Consider the following 23,080-nt stretch of genomic DNA (forward strand, 5'->3'; position numbering starts at 1 on the left):
AACTGAATTTTGTTTGCATTACAGCACTGTGCTGTGGCTTCCTTGCATCCCAAACGAAAGCAAGTGGCAGAACTGCTACTTAGGAAAGGAGCCAATGTCAATGAAAAAAACAAGGAGTAAGTATGCTACAAACGAACAGTCCGTTTTCCTTCTCTTTCATTTCACTATTCTGTACTTGTGGGTAATGTAACTTGGACATTTTCAGCCCCACCATTGGCTACTCCACTGTGAACCCCTTCTGCCCAGAAAGTCCCCTTCCTAGATTCATGTCTCCTTGTCATCCTCTTTGTTTGGTTGGTTTTCTCTCACTCACTAAATTTAGTTAGGATTGTTTGAATGAGACTGGGCAACTTAGCAGTGGCTACACTACTAAAGAAAATGACTCCCCTCTGTCAGCAACCCCTCGTTACTGAGAGTTGTTACAGTAAAAGTTACAAAGTGCTCTTGGCTTTTTCTCCCTTCCATAGTTTCATGACCCCTTTGCATGTCGCAGCTGAAAGGGCCCATAATGATGTCATGGAAGTTCTGCATAAACATGGAGCAAAGGTAAGCCCAAACTCAGCATTACCCAGCCAGCTGCTCTCAATATTCCTCTTCAGAAAGGACAGTTAGTTTAAAGTCATAGGTTGTCTTATGAGGTTGATTTAGTTTTGTTTTTGTTTTTTGTTTTTGTTTTTTCAATAAGCTGTTCCTTTATCCTTTCTTCCTGGTCTCCTAGAAAATAATAGGCAGCTGACTTGACTGCTGTCTTTTGAAATACAGTCAGCTTTACATTTGTATTAGTTCCTTTTCCCATCCCCGTGGTCAAACACCTGACAGAAACAACTCAACAATGATTTTGCTCATGATCTTAGAAGAGTTAACTTGTGGTCACTTGGGCAGAAATCCATGGTGGTGGAAGTGTGCGGCACAGGAGTGGTGGTCACTTTGTAGAAGGCAGGAAACAGAAAGCAAGACAGGACAGGACCAGGAATAAGATATCTTAAAGAATCTGCCTCAATACCTATGTCATCCAACCACATCCCATCTTCTCAGAACCTCTCAGAGTAGTGTCATTGTCTGGGAACCACACAACAAGGCTCATGTTGGGGGACACTTCGTATCAAAACCATGAGAACAGGTGGAGAGGTAGCTCAGTGGGCAAGAGTGCTTGCTGCTCTTGGAAATGACCTGAGTTCAGTACCCAGCATCTACATCAGACAGCTCACAACATCCTCCGTGGGGACCTGCAGGCATGTGGCATATACCAACACAGACATACACATACACATAAGTAAAAATAAGACACTCTTTTTAAACATAGAAATGTACGTTATTGTGGGGGAGATTGATTTGTTTTTGTGGTTACTAGATAGAAATTGAACCTGGGGTCACATACATACTAGATAAGTGCTCTATCACTCAGCTATGTTCCTAGCAACATATACAATTTTTAAGCTAATATTAGAATTAATATAATGTGACGGTCAACTTTCTTTTTTAGGTTTATTTTATTGAATATGTTGGAGTAATGAAGGAACCTGAATGCAGGAACTGGAGCTGAGGTTATAGGGGAATGCTGCATATTGTCTCGCTCTCCATGTCTTGCTCAGCTTGCATTTTTATACAGCTCAGAACTACTTGCCCCAGGTGGCAATATGCACTGGGCCCTCCTAAAAAAAAATATTAATCGGGAAAATGCTGGCCAGTCTGAACAGGGAAGTTCCCTTCTTCCCAGATGACTCTAGTCTTTAAGTTTACCCCCCCAAAAAAACAACTAACCAGCATACCCACCCATTACAATTTTATAATTTAAAAACCATTAAAACATAATCTTCTAACCTATTTATAAATGTTCCCTTCTTTGTGTTTAGATGGTTTTTGCAAGAGCATAAGGAGAAATGAAATTTGACTATCAGATTTTTCAGTAAAAACTTTAGTGTAATTAATAATCACATTAAAAGTAAAAACATTCCTACTTAGTAAACATAGTTAATAGTGTTTGATGGGCTCCATATGTGTGTGAAATTCTTCCACTAATAATAGTTTATGAAACCATGTATCATAACTAAGCAATGACCAGACCCTCAAAATTCTTACATCATAATTCTTTGTAAGATTAAAAGATTTGGGGAACTGGAGAAATGGCTCATCTCTTTCAGAGGATCTGAACCCCATTCTTAGACCCCATGTTGAGCAGCTCACAGCTGCCTGTAGCTCCAGCTCCAGGAGGTCTCAGACCTCCATGGTACTTTGCACTCATGTACACACTCCCACACAGAGACATGTAATATATACTCAATTAATACTAAAATCTTTAAAAATAATTAAAATATTCTTACTAGACCTAAATGATGTTTTACATCATAGTCACAAAAGGTTTCTTTCCATTTTAATAATCCTTCCTGCCTTTTGTTTTTCCCCCTTATATTACATAAGCCTCAGATTTGTTGTAGGCTATTTGATAATATTTGATAATTTAACAAAATTTAAATATCAAATATCAAATAGTGATAACACTATTTGATAATACTTTTACAAATGAATAAGATTATGTATATTAAATGTTTTCACTTACAGTGCATGTGATCCAAAATAGTGCTTTAAAAGGAAATTTGGTGTTTTTTTTTTTTAATTAAAATCAAGAGTTAGAATCAAAGAGAAGAGTCATACAGATTTATCACCTACTTCATAGCTACACCTATGGCATTGTTATATAAATAACATGTTATGTCAAGCAGAAATATCAGTAAGCTAAGTGGGCTTTCTGTAATATTTGTGAGCATTGTTTTTGTTTTGGTCTAAGGTTATATTGTATGACACTTATAATACTCATATAAACCATGAATAATGTTCTTAATTTTTAAAATATTATTTATTTGTTGTCACTGATAAGGCATCGTATTTCAGAAAAGCATATGAAAAATAACCTTATTTTATAGTCCATCTCAGTGACAGTGTGTAGGTCTAAGTCCTCATTTCTTATTAGCCATTGACGTGCATGTGCATAATGCATTTTCATTATTAACATCTTAGTTCAGCAGTGAACTTCTGCAATTGAAAACATTCTGCCAGTGAAGCATCCTTCCTTCCTGGTTTTTCACTACAGTGAGTCAGTTATTACTACTTCCTTTAAAGACAAAGACAATACAAGTTGTCATCAATGGATCTCAAATGCCATTTCCTACTAGGTATAGTGACAAATGCCTTAATTCTAGCACTCAAGAGCCAGAGGCAGGTAGATCTCTGGTGAGTTTGAGTCTAGCCTGGTTTACATAGTAAGCTCCAGGCAAGCCAAAAGAAAACAGGGAGGGAAGAGGGTGGGAACTATTTCAACTCCCTGTTACTCATTCCAGGATCCCAAGGCAGTTAATCCCATAGGATTGGTTCATTCAGTCATTCATGTATTAGTAAAAATTTTCTTGGCTACTGCTGGGCCATTTTTCCTTGTTTATTCTTTCTGGGATTCCTGTTGATTTTTAAGTGACCCATTGTTTTCATTCTATTCTAATAGCACTTTCTGAACATGTTCCTATGATCCAGTACCTGACAGAAACCACATAAGGGAGGAAAAGTGTATTTTGCTCATGGTTGAGAGGTTCAGTCCATTGTGGCAGGAGGTCATGCTGGAATAGCCATATCATGCTACACAGGAAGCAAAGAGGGATACTAACAAGAAAATACAAGCACAGAGGACACACCCCTAGTGACCTACTCCTTCAGTCAAACCATGGCCTTCCACTGTTCCATCTATTAGTAACCTCCAGATTTGGAATCTGTCAGTGGATTAACATATTTATTTAAACTAAAGCCCTTAGAATCTATTCATCTGTAGAAAAGCCCTCACAGATACACATGGGTGGTCACGTGCGCGCACGCGCGCGTGCACACACACACAAACACACACACACACACACACACACACACACACACACACACACACACTCACTCAGGAATGCAAACATACATTTGCTTTACTAATTACTACTTAAGTCACTTACTTAGTCCAGTCACATTCCCAATCAAAATTGGCCATCACAGCCTCTAAATATGTGGCTTAAGAAAGTCCTAAACTAGAGCATTGGTAGCACATGCCTTTAATCCCAACACTTGGGAGGCAGAGGCAGGAGGATCTCTGTGAGTTCGAGACCAGCCTAGTCTACAAGAAAAACTAGTTCCAGGACAGCCTCCAAAGCCACAGTGAAACCCTGTCTCTAAAAAACAAACAAATAAAAAGTCTTAACTATTGTTAGTACTATTGAGAATATAACATTAAATGAAGCATTTTCTTTTTTGAATACTGTTCCACACTTTAATAGACATAAAAGATACAAATAATCTCTTCAGCAATGAATGTTACATATTTGATAGGAAAGTTAGGACTTAGGACTTGATCTCCAACCATTTTAGGGTGCTCTTGGAGCTGTGAGATCAGGGGCTTTGGCGAGAGAGGGGAGGTGAGGGCAGGTTTGTGCTTTGTTTGGTGGGGTTTTGTTTGTTTGTTTGTGGGGGCAGAATCCACCATGTAGTCCTAGCCTGCTGAGAAATGGCTGTGTATGCACAGCAGACCTCAGATGTGTGAGGATCCTTGTATGCGTGACTCCCTGAGAAATTGGTGACTTTGCCTTCTAATAAAGACTAACCCCTTCCTCAACAATCCCTCTAGAAAGCCTGTTTACTGTTCCCTGTCTGGTATACATCAGTGCTCTAAGAGGGCTTTACAGACAGACTGTCAAGAAGTTGACCTAGACAATTGCTCTTCCGTTTATCTCCATTGAGTGAGTGCTTCACTGATAACTTTTTTGATTTTAACTTGGTTGGTGGACAAAGTATCCTGTAGATTCTTTGCAGACTTTGAGGGAAGGGTTATAGTGTCCTTTCAGTGTGTGTGTGTGTGTGTGTGTGTGTGTGTGTTAAACGGGTTTGCTTTGCATTGGTGTCTTGTACTTTACAGATAAGAAATTTTCTAAGGTATCAGAAGAATAAGACTCGCCTAAAGGAGTATCTCATATGGGTAGAAAGTATGACATAAAATTTCAGTATGTGACCAACTTATTAGCTCCCAGTGTTATCAGTCAGTCCCTATCAAATGGAACTTTTTAAACTAAATCTTAAAAAATCCTGTTACAAACAAGTTCTGAGAGCCATCAACACATAAATTTTTATTTATTAAGACAGGAAGTTCTCCAGAGTAAGTAAGTGAGCGATGGGGATGTGAATGAGCTATTTTCCATAGCACTCAGTTCACCATTTTTACTTACAGAAGGGACAGTGTGTTCCTTGTCTGTGTTCTGTTAATCTATTTGAACAGTACAGATGCAGCTGGCTGGTCCTAGGTTTACAGAAAACCTTTCAATTCTCTCTCTTACCCATCACATTTGTGTGCAAAGGATTCAGCTTTATTTGAAGGGCTAGAGTCATTAATTTGAGATCTTAACTTGGTAAGATCTATATTTTATAAGAATAACTCTCAAATCATATTTACATTATTTAACAAGCTAAATTGGAGTTCATTGTTACCATTCATTTTTTACAGCTGTATAGTTGAGTATGTCTCATCTAATTTCCAGAGAAGTGTGAATCATTAGGGTGTGTTTGCAGTTCTGGGTATATTCTTCTACAATGAAGTAACATTCATAAAAAAACTCTAGTTTGCCAACCTGTGTTTTCCATTAAGAAGTAAATACGTGCAGGGCTAGAGAGATGGCTCTGAGGTTAAGAGCCCTGGCTGCTCTTCCAGAGGTCCTGAGTTCAATTCCCAGCATCCACATGGTGGCTTGCAGTCATCTGTATTGAGATCTGGTGCCATCTTCTGGCCTGCAGACTGACATGCAGGCAGAAGACAGTATACATAATAAATAAATCTTTAAAAAAAAAAAAAAAAAAAAAAGAGGAAAGAAAGAAAGAAAAGGAAAAAGAAAAAAAGAAGTAAATATGTACAATAGTGTTCTGCTGTTATTATGTATAGTCATTTTTTCCTACTAGAAAATATGATAGAATTAAATTGTGATACCATATAATGGTGAGTTTTCTGAAGACTGTTAAGAAGTTAAGTGTACCTTAATCTGGACAAGTGCCACAGCTTTACCGGTAATGATGAAGGACTAGAAATGGAGAGACCCCTTCTCTTAAACCCTAACTTTACTGCAGGAGGTGCAAGAATGTTTTGAACAACTAGCATAAATCTGAAATTTTACTGTTATTCCCTTACTTAAGACCTTTTAAGAAGGCAGTCCATATTTTCAACAAAATTACTTGAACTTGATGAAAAATTATCCCAATGGTATAATTTGTAAGTGCTAAGTCAGCACAGGTGTTCAGAAAGAGCATAGTGGCTGAGGCCTCAAGAGATGAGATAGGACTTGGAGAAGGGATTCTCCGAAAGCAGCTAGCTGTACAGTTGTACATTGATCTGACTGGAGTAACAGTTGTTTACTGGAACTTCTAAAATACTAGACTAGTTAGATTTGACCAAATTATGAACATAACCCAAAAGCTGAACATTTAGTTAACATAACTAAATTACTGTTTCCCATATAATCTTCAAGGTTTGAAAATGGAACATTGAATCCTCAAGACAGTTCCCAGTCAAATGTACTCATAATTAAAGTATCTGTTGCAGGATGAGCATCCACAACCTGAAAATAGGAAATCTGAAATGCTCCAAAATCAAAACTTTTGAATTATCAACATCATACAATGGAAAATCTCACACGTTACCTCATGTAATATACCACAATCACAGCACAGGCACACAAAAATGAAGTTGCCTTCAGCTTATGTGTACAAAGTAGATATGAAACAAATTCAGTTTGTATTTAGATGTGGGTAAAGAATTTGAAATTGAAAATACCTCTGATTAAGGATACTCAGCCAGAATATAAGGCATTCCTAAATGAAAAAGAAGAGTAATGAACTACATTATCAGTCTTTTCATGTATGTTCTGTTGTCTTGATACTCTGGATGTGGTCAAACTGTTCATTCTGAGGCATTTGGGTATCTCCAGTGTGGCCAGCATTAAACACTGGGTGAGAAACCTCTTGTTCTTCTGAGCGGAGTGTGGCGGGAAGATGTCAGGGACATCAAGGGTGTTTGTGGATTATTTTTTCCCAGGCCATTACGATGAAGCTATTGCTGTAGCACTAGTGAGCAAAAGTCAATGCTATTTTCCCAAGAGGTTTCACTGTTGGCTTTTCTCATAAGAGCGCCTTTGCTAGTGTGTAGAATGTCTAATTTCACATGGCCACCCAATGATTTTTCAGATGAATGCACTGGACAGTCTTGGGCAGACGGCTTTGCATAGAGCTGCCTTAGCAGGCCATCTGCAGACCTGCCGCCTCCTGCTGAGTTACGGCTCTGACCCTTCCATCATCTCCTTGCAAGGCTTTACAGCAGCACAAATGGGCAATGAAGCGGTGCAGCAGATTCTGAGTGGTAAGTTCCATCCACCGCCCAACCAACTGACTGGCTACCCCTTCCCACTCCCTTTTACCCAGGCTGTGTGCCACCTGAGCTGAATGCTAGCTTTTCACACCTCTCCTTGCTTACAGTCTCTTGTTTTGTTTTGTTTTCAGTTTAGTCCATATCTTTTCCATCTCTGTTTTTTGGTAGGATGAGGAGGTGTCAGGAAGAGATCTACACCATTTTTAGGTTGGTTGGTTGAAATTTTCAGAATTGAAAATCTGGTGCAAACTAGAATTGTGAAAGCTATAAAATCTACCAAATGGAGAAGAAAGTTGCATTTCCATAGTAATTACCTTTGATTTTTCTTGTACGTACTGACCTACTTCTTGTCATTGGTGATAGGTGTGTTAATGCTGCATGAGGGAAACAATCTCAGGAATAATTTTGCAACCTTGAAAACTCTGTAAGGCTTTCTCTCCCTCTGCAGTTCATTCTTAGATGCCAATCATTCTGCTTCAGTCTTTAGATTTGTTGACAGAGACCATGCATAAAACTAATAGGAAATAGGCACTGGCTTCCTAACTCCCAGAATTAGAAGTAACAGCCTACTGAAAACTTAAGAAATAGATGATAAAGGATTCAGTGTAGTTTCTTATCTTCCCCGCCCATTGGTCATTCCACCAGTCTTCACCACCAAAATATGACTAGGGGTTTAATCTTGAATATTAAACACCTGCCTTGTACAGAGCAGCAAGATAACTGCTGCCGGAAAATAAGATAATACTCCCCCACTAGGAAATAGATCTTTCAAGAAAATTGTAATCATTTTGTAAATTGGGATTTTTCTGAAATATACTTTTTACTGGGAATCATTCACTACTGAATTTTACTTTCTGTGAGTTATAACTATAAATAAACAACATAAAGCTACTGCATCAATTTCTCACAATGCTGTTCATAAATTTTAACAGTGGTTAATAAAATGGGGATGAAGCATCAAATAAATCCAGCAAATTGGATCCATATAATGCCTTTAAAATGCCTTCCAAGTAAATGCACTTCAAACATATGACTTCTGGGGGAAATGAAATTGAATATGGAGTCATAACTAAAAAGTTTCAGTTACTTTTATAATTCTACTCTAAAATTGATTTGTGATGCATATAGTTAATTAAATGTTTAATTTAGGAAATGGTAGGCCTCAGTTTGCCATATTCATTTTTGATCCAGAAAGATAATGCATACAATAGAGCTGTCTGAGATAGGGTCTTTTAAAACCATGGGAGAGGAAACTGAGGGTTTTTTAATACTAACATTTCTGCATTCCCAGATCTCTCTTTACTTTTTAATCTTGAGACACGGTCTGACTAAGTTGCCTATGCTAGTCTTGAATTCACTCTGTACCCTAGACAGGCCTTGGGTTTGTAATAGTCATGCCTCACCCACAGCAGTAGCTGGGATTTGCCTACCAAGCCCCAAAACAAGTCTGTTCTAAACTTAGTGTTTTAGATTTACGTAGACGCAGAGCTTCGCAGTTGCTGTTGTAATAAATCAGCATGTTTAACTTTTGCTCTTTGACCTTTCTGTAGTTCTTAGAAGCATTCAAGATATTTTGCTTGACTAGAAAATGACACTTCCCTATCATTCCCCATGAACATGCTGTGATGACTAACCTAAAGACATAGAGGATGCTTGACTGAGTTTTCTCTTGCTGGAGTCACTCTCATAGAGATATGGTAGAATATTGCAGAACAGACTCAGTCACCTGTAAGTGTGACAGTACACATGCACTGTTAGGATGGAGGCTGGTGACCAGAAAGGAGGCAGATACAGACAGCCAAAAGAATTAGGTTTGACACATTAGCTCTGATATAAAGTAGCCCAAAACCAGCTTGGCACTTTTTAAATTGTTGTGTTTGTGAAAAGGAAATATTAATAGGAGCAAGGATCCAGTTCCAGTCCTTAGCAATTACACTTACTTAGCAATTACACATACTAACAAATGCAATATAACATATTCTTTAAAGAGAAATAATTTTAAACTGTACTTCATTGTTTGAGATATTCTTTTTTTCCTCTTTAGTCTTGGTGTTTTATCTTCTTTAATCTTAGTATTTTATCTGCTAAGTATTATTAATATGATCAAATAGTTTGTCTTCTACTGAAGAATTCTTATGACTTATCTATAAAAGTCACCCCTCTGAACAAAGAGCTGTAGAAAAGCTACAGTGTTTCTTCTAAAACTTAATGCCTTTTATAGCAGCACTTGATCTTCCCACTTGGCCCCGTGAACTTGGCGTCTCTGATCATGATATAATATAATCTTAAGCCAGAAAGAAACTTTGAGGACAACCAGCTCTCACTCTTGAAATGCAAAAACTAAGGTATTGTGCTGGCTAGATGAGATGGCTCAATGGGTAAGGGTGCTCACTGAGCAAGCCTGACAACCTGAGTAGAGTCTCCGGAGCCCGTGATAGACAGAGAAACCTGACTTCTGCACATTATCTCTGGCTTCCATATGTGTCATGGCACACATGTCCTCCAAAGTCCACAAAGAGCCCAAGCCTGTGGTCCAGGTTCCCTGCCACACACTCCTTTTGTATTGATAGGTGAACGTTCTGAAAACCACATTTAGCATGAGCATATTGAATTTTTTTAAAGACCAATGTTGAATAATTTTTTTTGTTATATTTATGTTTGACTAATCAAAATACCTGACTTGTGTCTAAATGTAGCAAGCTTGGTATGTTCTGTTTAGCACTGTTATCATATCTCCAAATTATGCAGGCATCGGAAAATATGGAGATATTTTTGATCTCCTGGCTCCAGCTTTTCTCACTCCTTTGAAACAGTCTTTAACCAGAATATTTGATGACTAGAGTGGTAGAACATAAAAGTATTCGCCTGTGTCAGAATTATTTAAACTTGACTTCAGTAAGGTATAAATTGAAGTAAAAAGCTCTTATCTGACTAAGACTGGGAAAGTAACCATTATATCACAGATATGTCCAACCTTAATCTCTCCTCCCTCACCTTCCAAAACTCCAGTCTCCTTCCATAACTTCCTGCAGTAACCCAAGGCCAACATAATCTTTCTTTTGTTGGCTACAGAGAGTACTCCTATCCGCACTTCCGATGTGGACTATCGACTCCTGGAGGCATCAAAAGCTGGGGACTTGGAAACTGTGAAGGTAACATAGTGCCTTTACTGTTACTGTTGGAATCTTGCTACCCAGTTCATTTGGACACATCTCCTGCTCAAAAACAAACAATATTTTTTTTTTTTTAAATTTAAAAACAATCGATAGGATATCTACAGACAGGAGAGTTCTCTGCGACTAAGATTTTCCCAGTTTGCACCTTATAGCACCTAAACCATAAAATAATAAGATATATACAGACAATTTTATTACATCAAATGTAATAAAAAATTATAATTTCCACATGTATGTGCACGTGGTACGTGTGTGGAAGGGACAACTTTGTAGAGTTGGTTTTCTCCTTCTACTACGTGGAACCTAGCAATTGAATTCAAGCTGTCAAGGCGTGGTGGCAAGTGCCTTTACCCCATTCACCATGTTTCTGGCCCAGAATGCAAATTTTAATTTCATCTGTGTATATACACGTAGGGAATTATGTTCTTTCAAGTTCCTAAACAATACATTCACAATAAAGCAAAATTTTATTTTTGATAAGGAATATAAGTCTCCAAATAAGACATATAAATTGAGAATTCAGTCTGGTACATTCCTTTCTCAAAAGACAAAGAAAATATTAGAAGTTAGCTGGGTATGGTGGCTCATGCTTTTCATCCCTTGGAAAGCTGAGCCATGAGCGTTGCTGTGAGTTCTGGGATAGCCTGCACTATAAGAGTGATATTCTACCACTCCTGGGCTTGGGGGGGGTAGATTAGAGGGAGAAGGGAAGACAAAGTCTGTTCACTGTATATAGCATATTAAAATTGTAAAAACAGGATATACAATTGCTTTGACATTCAACAAGAAATGAATATAGAATCAAGAACTTATGAGTACCAAAGAACAAGTTTCTCTTGACCCACCTTCAAGAAACAGGAACTCTCTTCAGTTTCTTTAGTTCCTGTAGTCAACAAGTTGATCTGAGCAAAGAACAGCTAAGTGTGCCTTAAGAATCCGTGTGTGATGAGCAGTTTGGGGGAGGGGATATGGACACAGATGAGATGAGAGACTTCATTTGCTCCCCTTGTGGGGTTTCTGTTGAGTACAGGATCGGGCTAGGGAATTTAATTTACAAAGATTAAATTCCTCTGTATATATACTAAGAGTATTTCTGGTCACCGTACCAACAAATGGAGTATGGATTCTCCTTTGTAGTTTTTTGAAACAGTATGTGGCCCAAACTGTCTTCAAACTCACTCTGTAACCCACACTGGCCCCCAAATTGGAGATCCTCCTGCCTCATCCTCCCCAGCCTCACCATATCTGGCTATGTTGCTGATTTTTTAACATTTTAATTATTTCATCTGGAGAATATTTATTATATAATTATAGTGATCTAAAATACTATACAATTTTATAACAAAATCTGTGAATGATTGTTAATGGTGTTGTTTCTATCTCTGTACATCACAAAAGCAACTGTGCAGCCCGCAGAATGTGAATTGCAGAGATCTGGAGGGCCGGCATTCTACACCCCTACACTTTGCTGCAGGCTATAACCGTGTATCTGTTGTGGAGTACCTTCTACACCATGGAGCTGATGTCCATGCCAAAGACAAAGGGTATGTGTGTTCAAATCCGGATCCTTGGGCTTCATTCTCCTCATACTTAATCTATTTATTTATTTTTGGTATAAAAGTACGTAAGTTTTATCTACAGAACATAACTGCTTTCTTTAGAACAAGAAAATTTACAAATGACAGATCACATAAAAAACATTATGTGTTTTGGTGTTGTAGGTGCTTTCCCCATTAAAACAATATAAATGTTTCATTTAAATCATAATTTAAACAAACATACAGTATAGAATGTGAAGATTCTCTCATCCCACCCCTAGAGATGCAAAATGAGCAGTTTGCCTGTAATTCTCCAGCTATATCCTTTGTTGTGTACACCAGTTGTGAATCACTTGGATTGTGAGCTCTTGTCATTTAGCACCTCTGAATTTGCACTCTGAATTTGTACTATGCAGTAGATAGGCTCAATTTGTACTATGCAGTAGACAGGCGAAGATGCCGTTCTATAGTCTGCTTTGACCTTCACCTGGTCTCACCTAGTAGGAGATACGGGATGTCTTCTGATTTGGTGCATCCTTTGCATGCCTATGGAATTTGTAATTTATGTTCATCCTCTCGTATTTTTTGCTATTAAAAATAGATGATTTCAGCTGGGTGGTGGTGGCACACGCCTTTGATACCATAACTCAGGAGGCAGATGCAGGCAGATCTCTATGAATTCAAGGCCAGCCTGGTCTACAAGAGCTAGTTCTAGGACAGTCTCCAAAACCACAGAGAAACCCTGTCTCAAAAAAACAAAATAATAATAATAATAATAATAATAATAATAATAATAGATGATTTCTTCCCAAAAGAATCTAGTCCATCCCAGAATCACCAATATTAATAGAAATGTAATTCTGCTTCTACTTGTTTAAATTGTCTGTATTTTTATATTAGATGAATTATTTGACAAACCAGGTAAAACTTTTAAAGCAGCTACTTAGAAATGTAAAAGGAATATTTGAACCAAAGTGAATTTCCATATTCTGAGTTAATTTGCACCTGCTCAGGTAAGCCAGTCCTGTTCTATGCACTTGCTTAACATAGAGTTATAAATGAGATTGCATGGTGTGTGTTTATCTTTCTAAAGTAATGCACTATACATGGCAATTTGAGAACAGCATCACTGGTTGTTTCAAAATACCATAGTGCATTGGAGAGCAGCCTGTGTTCTGTGACTCATTTTAGTACCCACATATTTCATCACAAAACCATCATTTTAGATGACACTAATTTCTAGCTAGAACAGTATCTTGTTTTACTGTGTCCTACATCAACTTAAGCTGACCCTTCAGAGCACTGACTTGAGAGGATGTCTTTTTGTGCTGCCTTGTAGAATGTTACCTGCTTTCCGTGAAACCGTTGTCATCTGCAAGAGTTTCCTGAGGAGACGAGGATGCTAGGTTCTCTTAGCTGAGTAGAATTTATAATAGAAGAACCTTTACTTCCCTTGGTGAATTCTCTTTTAGGAGGGAAGGGGTAGAGTTTGGATTGTTTGAGACAAAGGTCTCTCTGTAGTCTGGCTGTCCTGAATTTGCTATGTGTAGACCAGGATGAGCACAAACTCACAGAGATCTTCTGCTTCTGCCTCCTAAGTGCTGGAATTAAAGCATGCACTACCATGCCCAATGTGGATTCCCTTCTGAAATCACTTAGAGTTTGAGTTCTCATTGCTTGGTACCTCAACATTTAAATTGTGCAGAGAAACCACTATTGAATTGTTACGAATTAAAAAATAACTAAAACAGATGGTAAAACCTGCCAACTGAATAAGTGTCTGTATTTTAATATTATATTTATATTATATTATGTATTGCATATTGCATTATTGTATATTATGTATCGTATAAATAAGCCAGGAATTTTCATTAGTAAAATCCAAGTCAAAGAAAACCTGGTAGTATACAGATCTTTACAATGGATGAAAGTAAGAATTGAAAGGATTGTGTTAGGGCTAAAGAGATGGCTCAGATGCTCTTCCAAAGGTCCTGAGTTCAATTTCCAGCAACCACATGGTGGCTCACAACAGAATGTTGTATACATAATAAATAAATAAAATCTTAAAAAAAAAAACAAAAAAGAAAGAAAGAAAGAAAGAAAGAAAGGATTATGTTAAGCAGGCCCGGTGTCCCAGCTGCTTGGGAGGCTGAAGCAGTAGGATTTGAACTCAGTATCTGCTTGGTTTATAGAATGAGTTCAAGAATATCTTTCTTAGAATAGAAGAGGCTGGGAGTGTAGCTCAGTGTTAGAGTACTCCTAGCATGTATGAAACCCTGGATTTTAATCCCAGCACTACCAAAAAAAGAAGTATTGTGATTGTATTTTGTTCTGTGAATATATATTTCTACAAGTATTTCAAGACTAATGATTGTTGTGAAATAAGATGACTTTATATTGAAATTTTTTCATTGTTAATGTTTGAATTGGTGAGATGGCTTAGCAGGTAAAGGCACCTACTGTGCAAGCCTGCTGGCCTGAATTCAAACCATAGAACATGCATAAAGGGGAAGGGAGAAAGCTGACTCAGAGTTGTCTTCTGACCTCCACATGTACCATGGCACACATACCTACCACACAGTAAATAATAATAATTGTTAGTCCTTACCTAGAAATGGGATCCTGTTTCTAAGAGACCAAAGAGGAGGTATTTCTCTTTTTTCCCTTTTTTTTAATTTAAATTAGAAACCAGCTTCTTTTACATGTCAATCCCAGTTCCCTCTCACTCCCCTCCTCCCCTGCGCCCCACCACTCCAGCTCCCATCCCCTTTCTGCTCCCCAGAGAGGGTGAGTCCTCCATGAGGAATCTTCAAAGTCTGTCATATCATTTGGAGCAGGGACTAGACCGTCCCCCATGTGTCTAGGCTGAGAGAGTTTCCCTCTATGTGGATTGGGCTCCCAAAGTCCATTCGTGTACTAGGGATAAATACTGATCCACTACCAGAGGCCCCATAGATTGCCCAGGCCTCCAGACTGACATGAGGAAGTATTTCTTTTAGAGTAGATGCTCAGTATACCCAATCCCATAGAAGGGTGTGAGGAGGAGGAGGCGGTTTTGAGGCAGAATCTCATGTAGCCCGTGCTGGGTTGAAAAACCCCTCTGTAGCTAAGGATAGCCTTGAACTCCTGCCTTTACCTTCTAAGTACTAAGGCATGTGTCACCATGTACAACAAAAGAGCATTTTATTGTAACTTAATTTAGCTGGAAGATCTGACCTGTCTTATAACCCTTCTTTTTTTTTTAGTGGTTTGGTTCCCCTTCACAATGCCTGCTCCTATGGACACTACGAGGTAGCTGAGCTCTTGGTGAGGCATGGAGCTTCTGTCAATGTGGCAGACTTGTGGAAATTTACCCCTCTCCATGAAGCAGCAGCCAAGGGAAAATATGAAATCTGCAAGCTCCTTCTAAAAGTATGTAGATATGAAGCCAGCTGCCTGGCTTTAGTTATTGCTTGAAATTAGAGTATTATGATCTGTTGAAAACAAGTGCTGAGAAAACCATCTGTTTCCTACACACATAGCTTGGATTAGTGCCTGGCAGGTCTTTCTCAGTAGATGAAATGGAGGTCATTTCATTAAAGAAGGTTTGGGGGAGAGTTGGCTTAATTTGCATGGCTTATCTAATATAGTATCAATATTAGAAAAAAATGACCTAAGGAACCTTTTCACTCATGGTGCTGTTTGTGATATGGTTATTATTGCTACCATCATAGCTAATGATACTGTTAAATCATACTTAATAAATATCACATACACACTTATGTCATACAAGACATCTATCTGTGTGGGTTTCCCATCTTTTTTGTTTTGTTTTGTTTTGGTTTTGGTTTTTCAAGACAGGGTTTCTCTGTGGCTTTGGAGGCTGTCCTGGAACTAGCTCTTGTAGACCAGGCTGGTCTCGAACTCAGAGATTGCCTGCCTCTGCCTCCCGAGTGCTGGGATTAAAGGCATGCACCACCACCACCACCCGGCTGGTTTCCCATCTTAACCAGAGAAAAATTGTTCTTGTTAAACATAAGTATAATTTATATTTTTATTTGATAAAATAATACCATAAGTATATATGACAAATATTACCACTAGTTAGTTTAAAAAGCAAATCACTGATACATCATTATTAATTCATTATCTAACTTGAATATTGGGGTTTGTTTGTTTAAGATAAAGTCTCACTCTCTAGCCCTAGCTGGCCTAGAACTCATTGAGATCTGCCTGCCTCTGCCCCCCAAATGCTGGAATTAAAGGTGTGTGCCACCATACCTAATTTGTTCCTTAATTTCCACAGTAGGTCAGCAACTATCTATATTGGGGATATAATAAAAATTTTTGGCCTATGGGTATAGGTAATTTTAAATCAAGGTAGTTTTATAAAGCACATTTATATATCCTGAAATACATTTTTTTTTTTCTTTTTGATTTTTTGAGACAGGGTTTTTCTGTGGCTTTAGAGGCTGTCCTGGAACTAGCTCTTGTAGTCCAGGCTGATCTCGAACTCACAGAGATCCACCTGCCTCTGCCTCCCGAGTGCTGGGATTAAAGGTGTGCGCCACCACCGCCCAGCCCCTGAAATACATTTTTAAAACTGTGAGTTTTTTTTTTTTTTTAACTGATGCCATTTAGACTTCAGGTGTTTTGTTTTGTTTTTTCCTACCTGTGTGTGTTCCATTTTTGCTTTCTCATAATGCTGCCTAAATATTTTTATGCAATTTGAGTTGGGGCTATTATTCAGTGGTGGGGTACTTGCCTACCAAGTGTGAGGTCCTAGTTTTATCACTAAAACTGTGTGAGTGTGTGTGTGTGTGTGTGTGTGTGTGTGTGTGTGTGTGTGTGTGTGTGTGTGTGTGTGTTACAATTGAGTCTGGCTGAAATTAACATTACAAAAAATAAAAATAAAAGAGATTTTCAAAGATAACAAAGTCTCAGGAAAAGTTTGTCACAAAAGAACAAAAGATACTCAGTGTCCTCCCAGCATCACTATCGCCTCTTGACCGTGAGGCTTTAGTAGTTAGCAAGATTTTAAATCATTTTTCTAAGTGGCTACGAAATAAAGTGGAATTTAGTTTCCTGTTTTCAAAGTGCATGTAGAATAGATTTCTTTCCTGATAAGTGAAGGTATAGATAGCAAATTAAGTAATGTATATGGTACCTACCCACTTGCAAACACACAGGCACCATTTGGTTTTTGTCTTATAGCATGGAGCAGATCCAACTAAGAAGAACAGAGATGGAAATACACCCCTAGATCTTGTCAAAGAAGGAGACACAGATATTCAGGACTTACTGAGGGGGGATGCTGCCCTGTTGGATGCTGCCAAGAAGGGCTGCCTGGCCAGAGTGCAGAAGCTTTGTACTCCAGAGAATATCAACTGCAGAGACACCCAGGGCAGAAACTCAACTCCTCTACACCTGGCAGGTAAGCATCACTGTGCATCATCTAATTGTCCTTTTTAATGTTCAGTTAAACACTGCTAAACTGTTTGCTAGGTGCTTAACCACTTGGCTTGCAAGGTGAAAGAGGATTGGTGATATAGCCCAGCAAGTAAAGTTGCATGCCACCAAGCTTCACACCTCAAGTTCAATTCCCTGATTTCACGTGATCTACTGAGAATCAACTGCAGATTGTCCTAAGACCTCCAAACTCATGCTTGATGTCTGCAATGCCTGTGAAAGAGATTGGTATATGTTGTACCCTTTAGTAAAGACTCAATTATATGAAGATAGTATTAGCCTTAAAGAAAAAAATTAAAATCTTAAATTTTTCTGGTCTTTATTTGTATGTGTGTGTGAACTGTATTTATTTCTCTGGACCTGACATGTCCCTTTTTACTCTAATAGCAGGCTACAATAACCTGGAAGTAGCTGAATACCTTCTAGAGCATGGAGCTGATGTTAATGCCCAGGACAAAGGAGGCTTAATCCCACTTCACAATGCAGCATCTTATGGGGTGAGCATGTTTCAGTGAACATCTAGAAGCCTTCCCTGGCATTTAATAATTTACTAAATATGTACTACATGGTAAGGAGCAGGTTTCTAACCAGCAGCATAGTTGAGTGCATTTTAACCATCTATGTAAGGTTTGTCGCACCTCCCCATGTAACTTCTTTTTTGATGAACACCCATACTTTTGAAAGTTCTCTGTCTCTTTGCATATTACCTGACACAGTAATTAGTATGGAATGGATCATAAATAAATCTTACCTCTACCCCAGATAGATTTTAGAAATTTTGGTAATTGCTTACATTTATCTCTAGAATCCTAAAAGTGTCAAGCCAAGTAGTTAAGCAATTTGCACACAGTTTAATAGTGTTCAACTGAGGGAGTGAATGTGCAAAGCCATCTTTCCCGTCATGTAACTATATTCACCAGGAAGAGGACGGCACTACAGTGCCTTGATGCCATTGTCAGAACTAGCAGTGACCAAGATGCTCAGGCCTGATGCTTCTCAGTAGAAATAAGTCAGACATGAACAATGTTTCCATGCTTGTCTGCTGTCACACATCTCCCTCTTGGCTATGAAATTCCCAGATAGCAGTTCATGTATACCACGTTCTTAGATGATGTAGTGGCTCCCACTGTTCATTTTCATACAGACCTACTCTCTAGGTATCCACAGCCCTGCTTTCCTTTTCCTACTTGTTTTTTTGTTGTTACACTGCATTATCAAATCCTGGGGTTGAGCTCAGTCTGCTCTTTGCTTTGCATCTGCATTTTTTAAAAAGCTACCTCAATTTTCTCAAATGGAAAAACAAATACATGTTTTAAAATCTTAAAGAAAAGTTACAAGTTTCATGAGAATTTTTGTTTATGATAATGTACCTTATTCAATTTAGTATCCTTTATATTATGTTAGGTATTATTTCTTAATTTGTACATACAAAGGGCAGTTAATTTCTGTGCTATTAATAAATTAAAAGTATTGGTATTTATTCCTTACCCAAATCATGTGATTTTATGAGTAAATCATTTGGCTGATTGGTTTTTTTTCTCCACTTTCTCATTTTGCAGTGATTATATTTGAAAGTTTCATGCCATCATTGTTGTAGAGACAACATAAAGTTAAATGGCGTTAGCTGTAGCCCCTATTTTTCTTCTGTTTCCCGTCTTTTAAAATTGAGTCCCCTTGTCTTTATGCTGTGTTTGTCACTCGCAGCATTTTATGATGCATATGGAATGCTGAAGCCTCATCCAGCTGCCTTTCTACAGGACACTTTGAGGCAGAGTCAGCCCCTTGTCTCGGCTTCTCACTTAGTCCTTTGCTGTTACAGGAGACCAGAACAACGGTGCAGCTTCCTTGTGCATTTAGCCCTCATTTTCAGTTGCTGTTGTTTGTCCTAGTTCCTACCTAAAAAGAATTGAAAACCTAAGAATTGTGTTTCAACTCTACTTGGGTAATACTCCTTCCTCTTCATTGGTCTTTTAGACATTTGCCAGCCAATTTAGCAAGCATGTAACTGGTTTCACTAAACACACACTGTAAATTCAATAGGGTGTTTAACAATACATACTGAATACACAGCTCATTTGTACACCCACATACTTGCAAACTGTAACTTTTCTTGGACTGTATAATTTTGGATGTCTAGGCAAATTATTCTACCAAATTGCATTACTCTTTTAATAAAATACCAGAAGCGCCAGGTGTTAGTGGCACACACCATTAATCCCAGCACTCGGGAGACAGAGGCAGGCAGATCTCTGTGAGTCGAGGCTCACGGAACTGGTCTACAGAGCCAGTTCCGGGACTACCTGCAAAGCAATACAGAGAAACCCTGTCTCGAAAAACAAAACAAAAATACAGGAAGCATCTTTAAGTAACTTATAGTATCATTTGAGGAAGCTTTTAATTATCCCATGTTTTTGGATTGACTGAACAGAAGTGCTTTTCCAACACATCCTTTGAATAAAGAAGACAATCGGGGTTTTGCTTTTGTTCTTTTTTTTTTTTAAGATTTATTATGTATACAGTATTCTGTCTGCATGTATGCCTGCAGGCCAGAAGAGGGCACCAGATCTTATTACAGATGGTTGTGAGCCACCATGTGGTTGTTGGGAATTGAACTCAGGACCCCTGGAAGAGCAGTCAGTGCTCTTAACCTCTGAGCCATCTCCAGCCCTGGGGTTTTGTTTTGTTTGAAGTGATTTTGATAGACTCATAGATAGCTTTCATGTTACAAGTCTGAACATAAACTGTGAAATTACTTTTATAATGTTCTCATAATCCCCAAAGGATTTTAAAACATAATAAACTAACTGATCTCAGAAGAACCCTATTTCATCATGCCTCCACCCCACCCCACCCCGTATTAACAGCAGTGGGAAGCCTTTCTTATGAATAACCTGATCTTTACTTTTGGAGTAACTAGTTTGAGGCCAAACTGAGTTACATGAGATCCAGGCTCAGAAAATAAAAGCAAACAGAATTAGAGGGGCAAAAGAATAGTTGTGGAAAGATAAGTCCCAAATACAGTGTTTGCATGTTTTTAAGAAGCTTCTGTTAATGATGAGAACACAGGCCTGGAAGGAATTGCTAAACAGAAACAAGGATACTTGGTGGAGCTTTATTGGATGGTTTTCTTCTTAAACCTCTGTGTGCTTTGATTTTCTCAGCATGTTGACATAGCAGCGTTATTGATAAAATACAACACATGTGTAAACGCAACGGATAAATGGGCCTTTACTCCGCTTCACGAAGCAGCCCAGAAAGGAAGGACACAGTTGTGTGCCCTACTCCTAGCACATGGCGCAGACCCAACCATGAAGAACCAAGAAGGTCAGACACCTTTAGATCTGGCAACGGTAAGTCCTTCCCAAAGCTGTGGTATTGTTCACTACCCTCCAGTGCTCAGCTGGCAGTTCACTTGGCAGAGTTGGCATTCTTCCTGGAAATCTTAAACAAAGCTACATGTGCCCTCAACTCCTTTGGACTTCTGTAATATCTCATGTGTAATCAGCCCCCTTAGCTGTCAAGGCCAGTCGCCTAACTTCCAGCTCTCCTTCAAGCCACCATTCAATGCTTGATGCCTCTAGTCAAAAGCACATGTCAATTTCCGTCCCTGGGAGTCTTTTAAAAAAATCACAAAATGTTTGGTGCTTAGTGAAAAACTTAACATGGCTAACATTTATAATGTTTCTTTGTTTTCTTTAATTATTATTTTTAGGCCGATGATATCCGAGCTTTGCTGATAGATGCCATGCCCCCAGAGGCCTTACCTACCTGCTTTAAACCTCAGGCAACTGTGGTTAGTGCCTCTCTGATCTCACCAGCTTCCACCCCCTCCTGCCTCTCTGCTGCCAGCAGCATAGATAACCTCACTGGCCCTTTGGCGGAGCTGGCTGTGGGAGGGGCCTCCAATGCAGGGGATGGCGCTGCCGGTGCAGAGAGGAAAGAAGGAGAAGGTGGGTATAGATAGCCCTGGGAATTCTTCTTGGCTTACACTTTTTTGGTGGTCCAGTTAATTTTTTCTTTTGGTTATTAAAAACTTAATATAGCTTCTCTCTAAACTTTTATGAATTCAAGGACATCCTGGACTATGTGGTAAAACCCTATCAAACAAAGGTAGGGGTGGGGTATGAGAGTAAAAGGGAAGGAGAAAGGGAATGAGGACTTGGCTTTGAATAACCAACATCTATGTAAATGGATGCAGTGACTGAGTAGTCCCAGTGCTGAGGAGGCAAAGATAAGAGGCCTCCTGGGACTTGCTGGCCAGCCAGGTTAGCTGAGTACATGAGCTCCAGGTTCAGTAAGAGACTCTCTAGAAGATGGATGGATAGATGGATGGATGATGGATGGATGGATAGATAGATAGATAGATAGATAGATAGATAGATAGATAGATAATGAGGAAGACACTCAACATTGACGTCTGGCCTCCACAGACACAAATATGTACATATACATATACTATACACACATAAATAAATAAAACAGTAGCTGCTACTTTTGATTTTCTTTTTTAATTCATTAAAAAATGAATTAAATATGGGCTGGAGCTTAGTCATTACTCTTCCAGAGAACATAGTTTAGTTCCTAGCACCCACACTAAGTAGCTCACAACCCCCTTCACTTTACCTCCAGGGAATCCAGTATTTTCTTCTGGCTTCCAAAGACACCTGGACTCAACACACACATACTCATGCATAAACACACACACACAATTAAAAATAATAAAATCTTTAAAATTATATAATATGTTATATTAAAAATTAACATTATGTATCTTATCATGTATAAATCTGTATGTTAATTCTATATTTTATGTGTATTAGAATTAATGTAAGTACTATTCTATTGCTATGCCAAAGATAAAATTCGGAATAACCTGAAGTGCTTAGTTAAATATATGTATTTGACATTATTTTATGTCATGTGAAAACATCTGTATAGGCAAGGTCAAGATACAGTGTTATGCCAGATGGTGGTAGTGCACACCTTTGATCCCAGCACTTGGGAGGCAGAGGCAGGTGGATCTCTGTGAGTTCCAGGCCAGCCTGGTCTACAGAGTGCGTTCCAGGATAGCTAGGCTGTTAAACAGAGAAACCTGCCTTGAAAACAAACAAACAAACAAATAATAAAAGAACTACATAAATACCAAAACCTTCCATAGAATTAGAAAATTCTAAGAGATTTTAATGTTTCTGTTTTAGTTGCGGGTCTTGACATGAATATCAGCCAGTTCCTTAAAAGCCTTGGCCTTGAACACCTTCGGGATATCTTCGAAACAGAGCAGGTAAACTCTTGTGTACTTTTACAACTATCGAGTTGTTCATCACCACACCTTGTTTTTTTGTTTTGAACTTTGCAGCTGTTTATTTCCTGTATTATGTATTCTCTTTGTTCCACAATCTGCCTCGTGCCTAATCTATTTCTGTCAGATATGTTTTTACCATGTTTGTTAGCTGCATGTGGTGTTTCTAGAGAAGCCAGGGAGCCCAGCACTCTAT

General features: G+C 38.6%; 1 protein-coding gene across 1 annotated transcript in view; it reads left to right on the top strand.

Annotated features, from left to right (window-relative positions):
* Positions 1 to 23,080, top strand: part of Tnks (tankyrase) — a 138,952-nt gene that overhangs the window by 95,562 nt on the left and 20,310 nt on the right. The window contains exons 10-20 of the mRNA XM_027391255.2: positions 25 to 116; positions 468 to 546; positions 7,243 to 7,414; positions 10,496 to 10,575; positions 11,998 to 12,143; positions 15,383 to 15,548; positions 17,331 to 17,550; positions 17,973 to 18,082; positions 20,747 to 20,935; positions 21,298 to 21,535; positions 22,784 to 22,866. Of these exons, the coding sequence (XP_027247056.1) occupies positions 25 to 116; positions 468 to 546; positions 7,243 to 7,414; positions 10,496 to 10,575; positions 11,998 to 12,143; positions 15,383 to 15,548; positions 17,331 to 17,550; positions 17,973 to 18,082; positions 20,747 to 20,935; positions 21,298 to 21,535; positions 22,784 to 22,866 (1,575 nt within the window). The remainder of the gene's footprint in view (positions 1 to 24; positions 117 to 467; positions 547 to 7,242; positions 7,415 to 10,495; positions 10,576 to 11,997; positions 12,144 to 15,382; positions 15,549 to 17,330; positions 17,551 to 17,972; positions 18,083 to 20,746; positions 20,936 to 21,297; positions 21,536 to 22,783; positions 22,867 to 23,080) is intronic.

Source organism: Cricetulus griseus, assembly GCF_003668045.3.
Source record: "Cricetulus griseus strain 17A/GY chromosome 1 unlocalized genomic scaffold, alternate assembly CriGri-PICRH-1.0 chr1_1, whole genome shotgun sequence".
In the NCBI taxonomy this organism is placed as follows: Eukaryota; Metazoa; Chordata; class Mammalia; order Rodentia; family Cricetidae; genus Cricetulus; species Cricetulus griseus.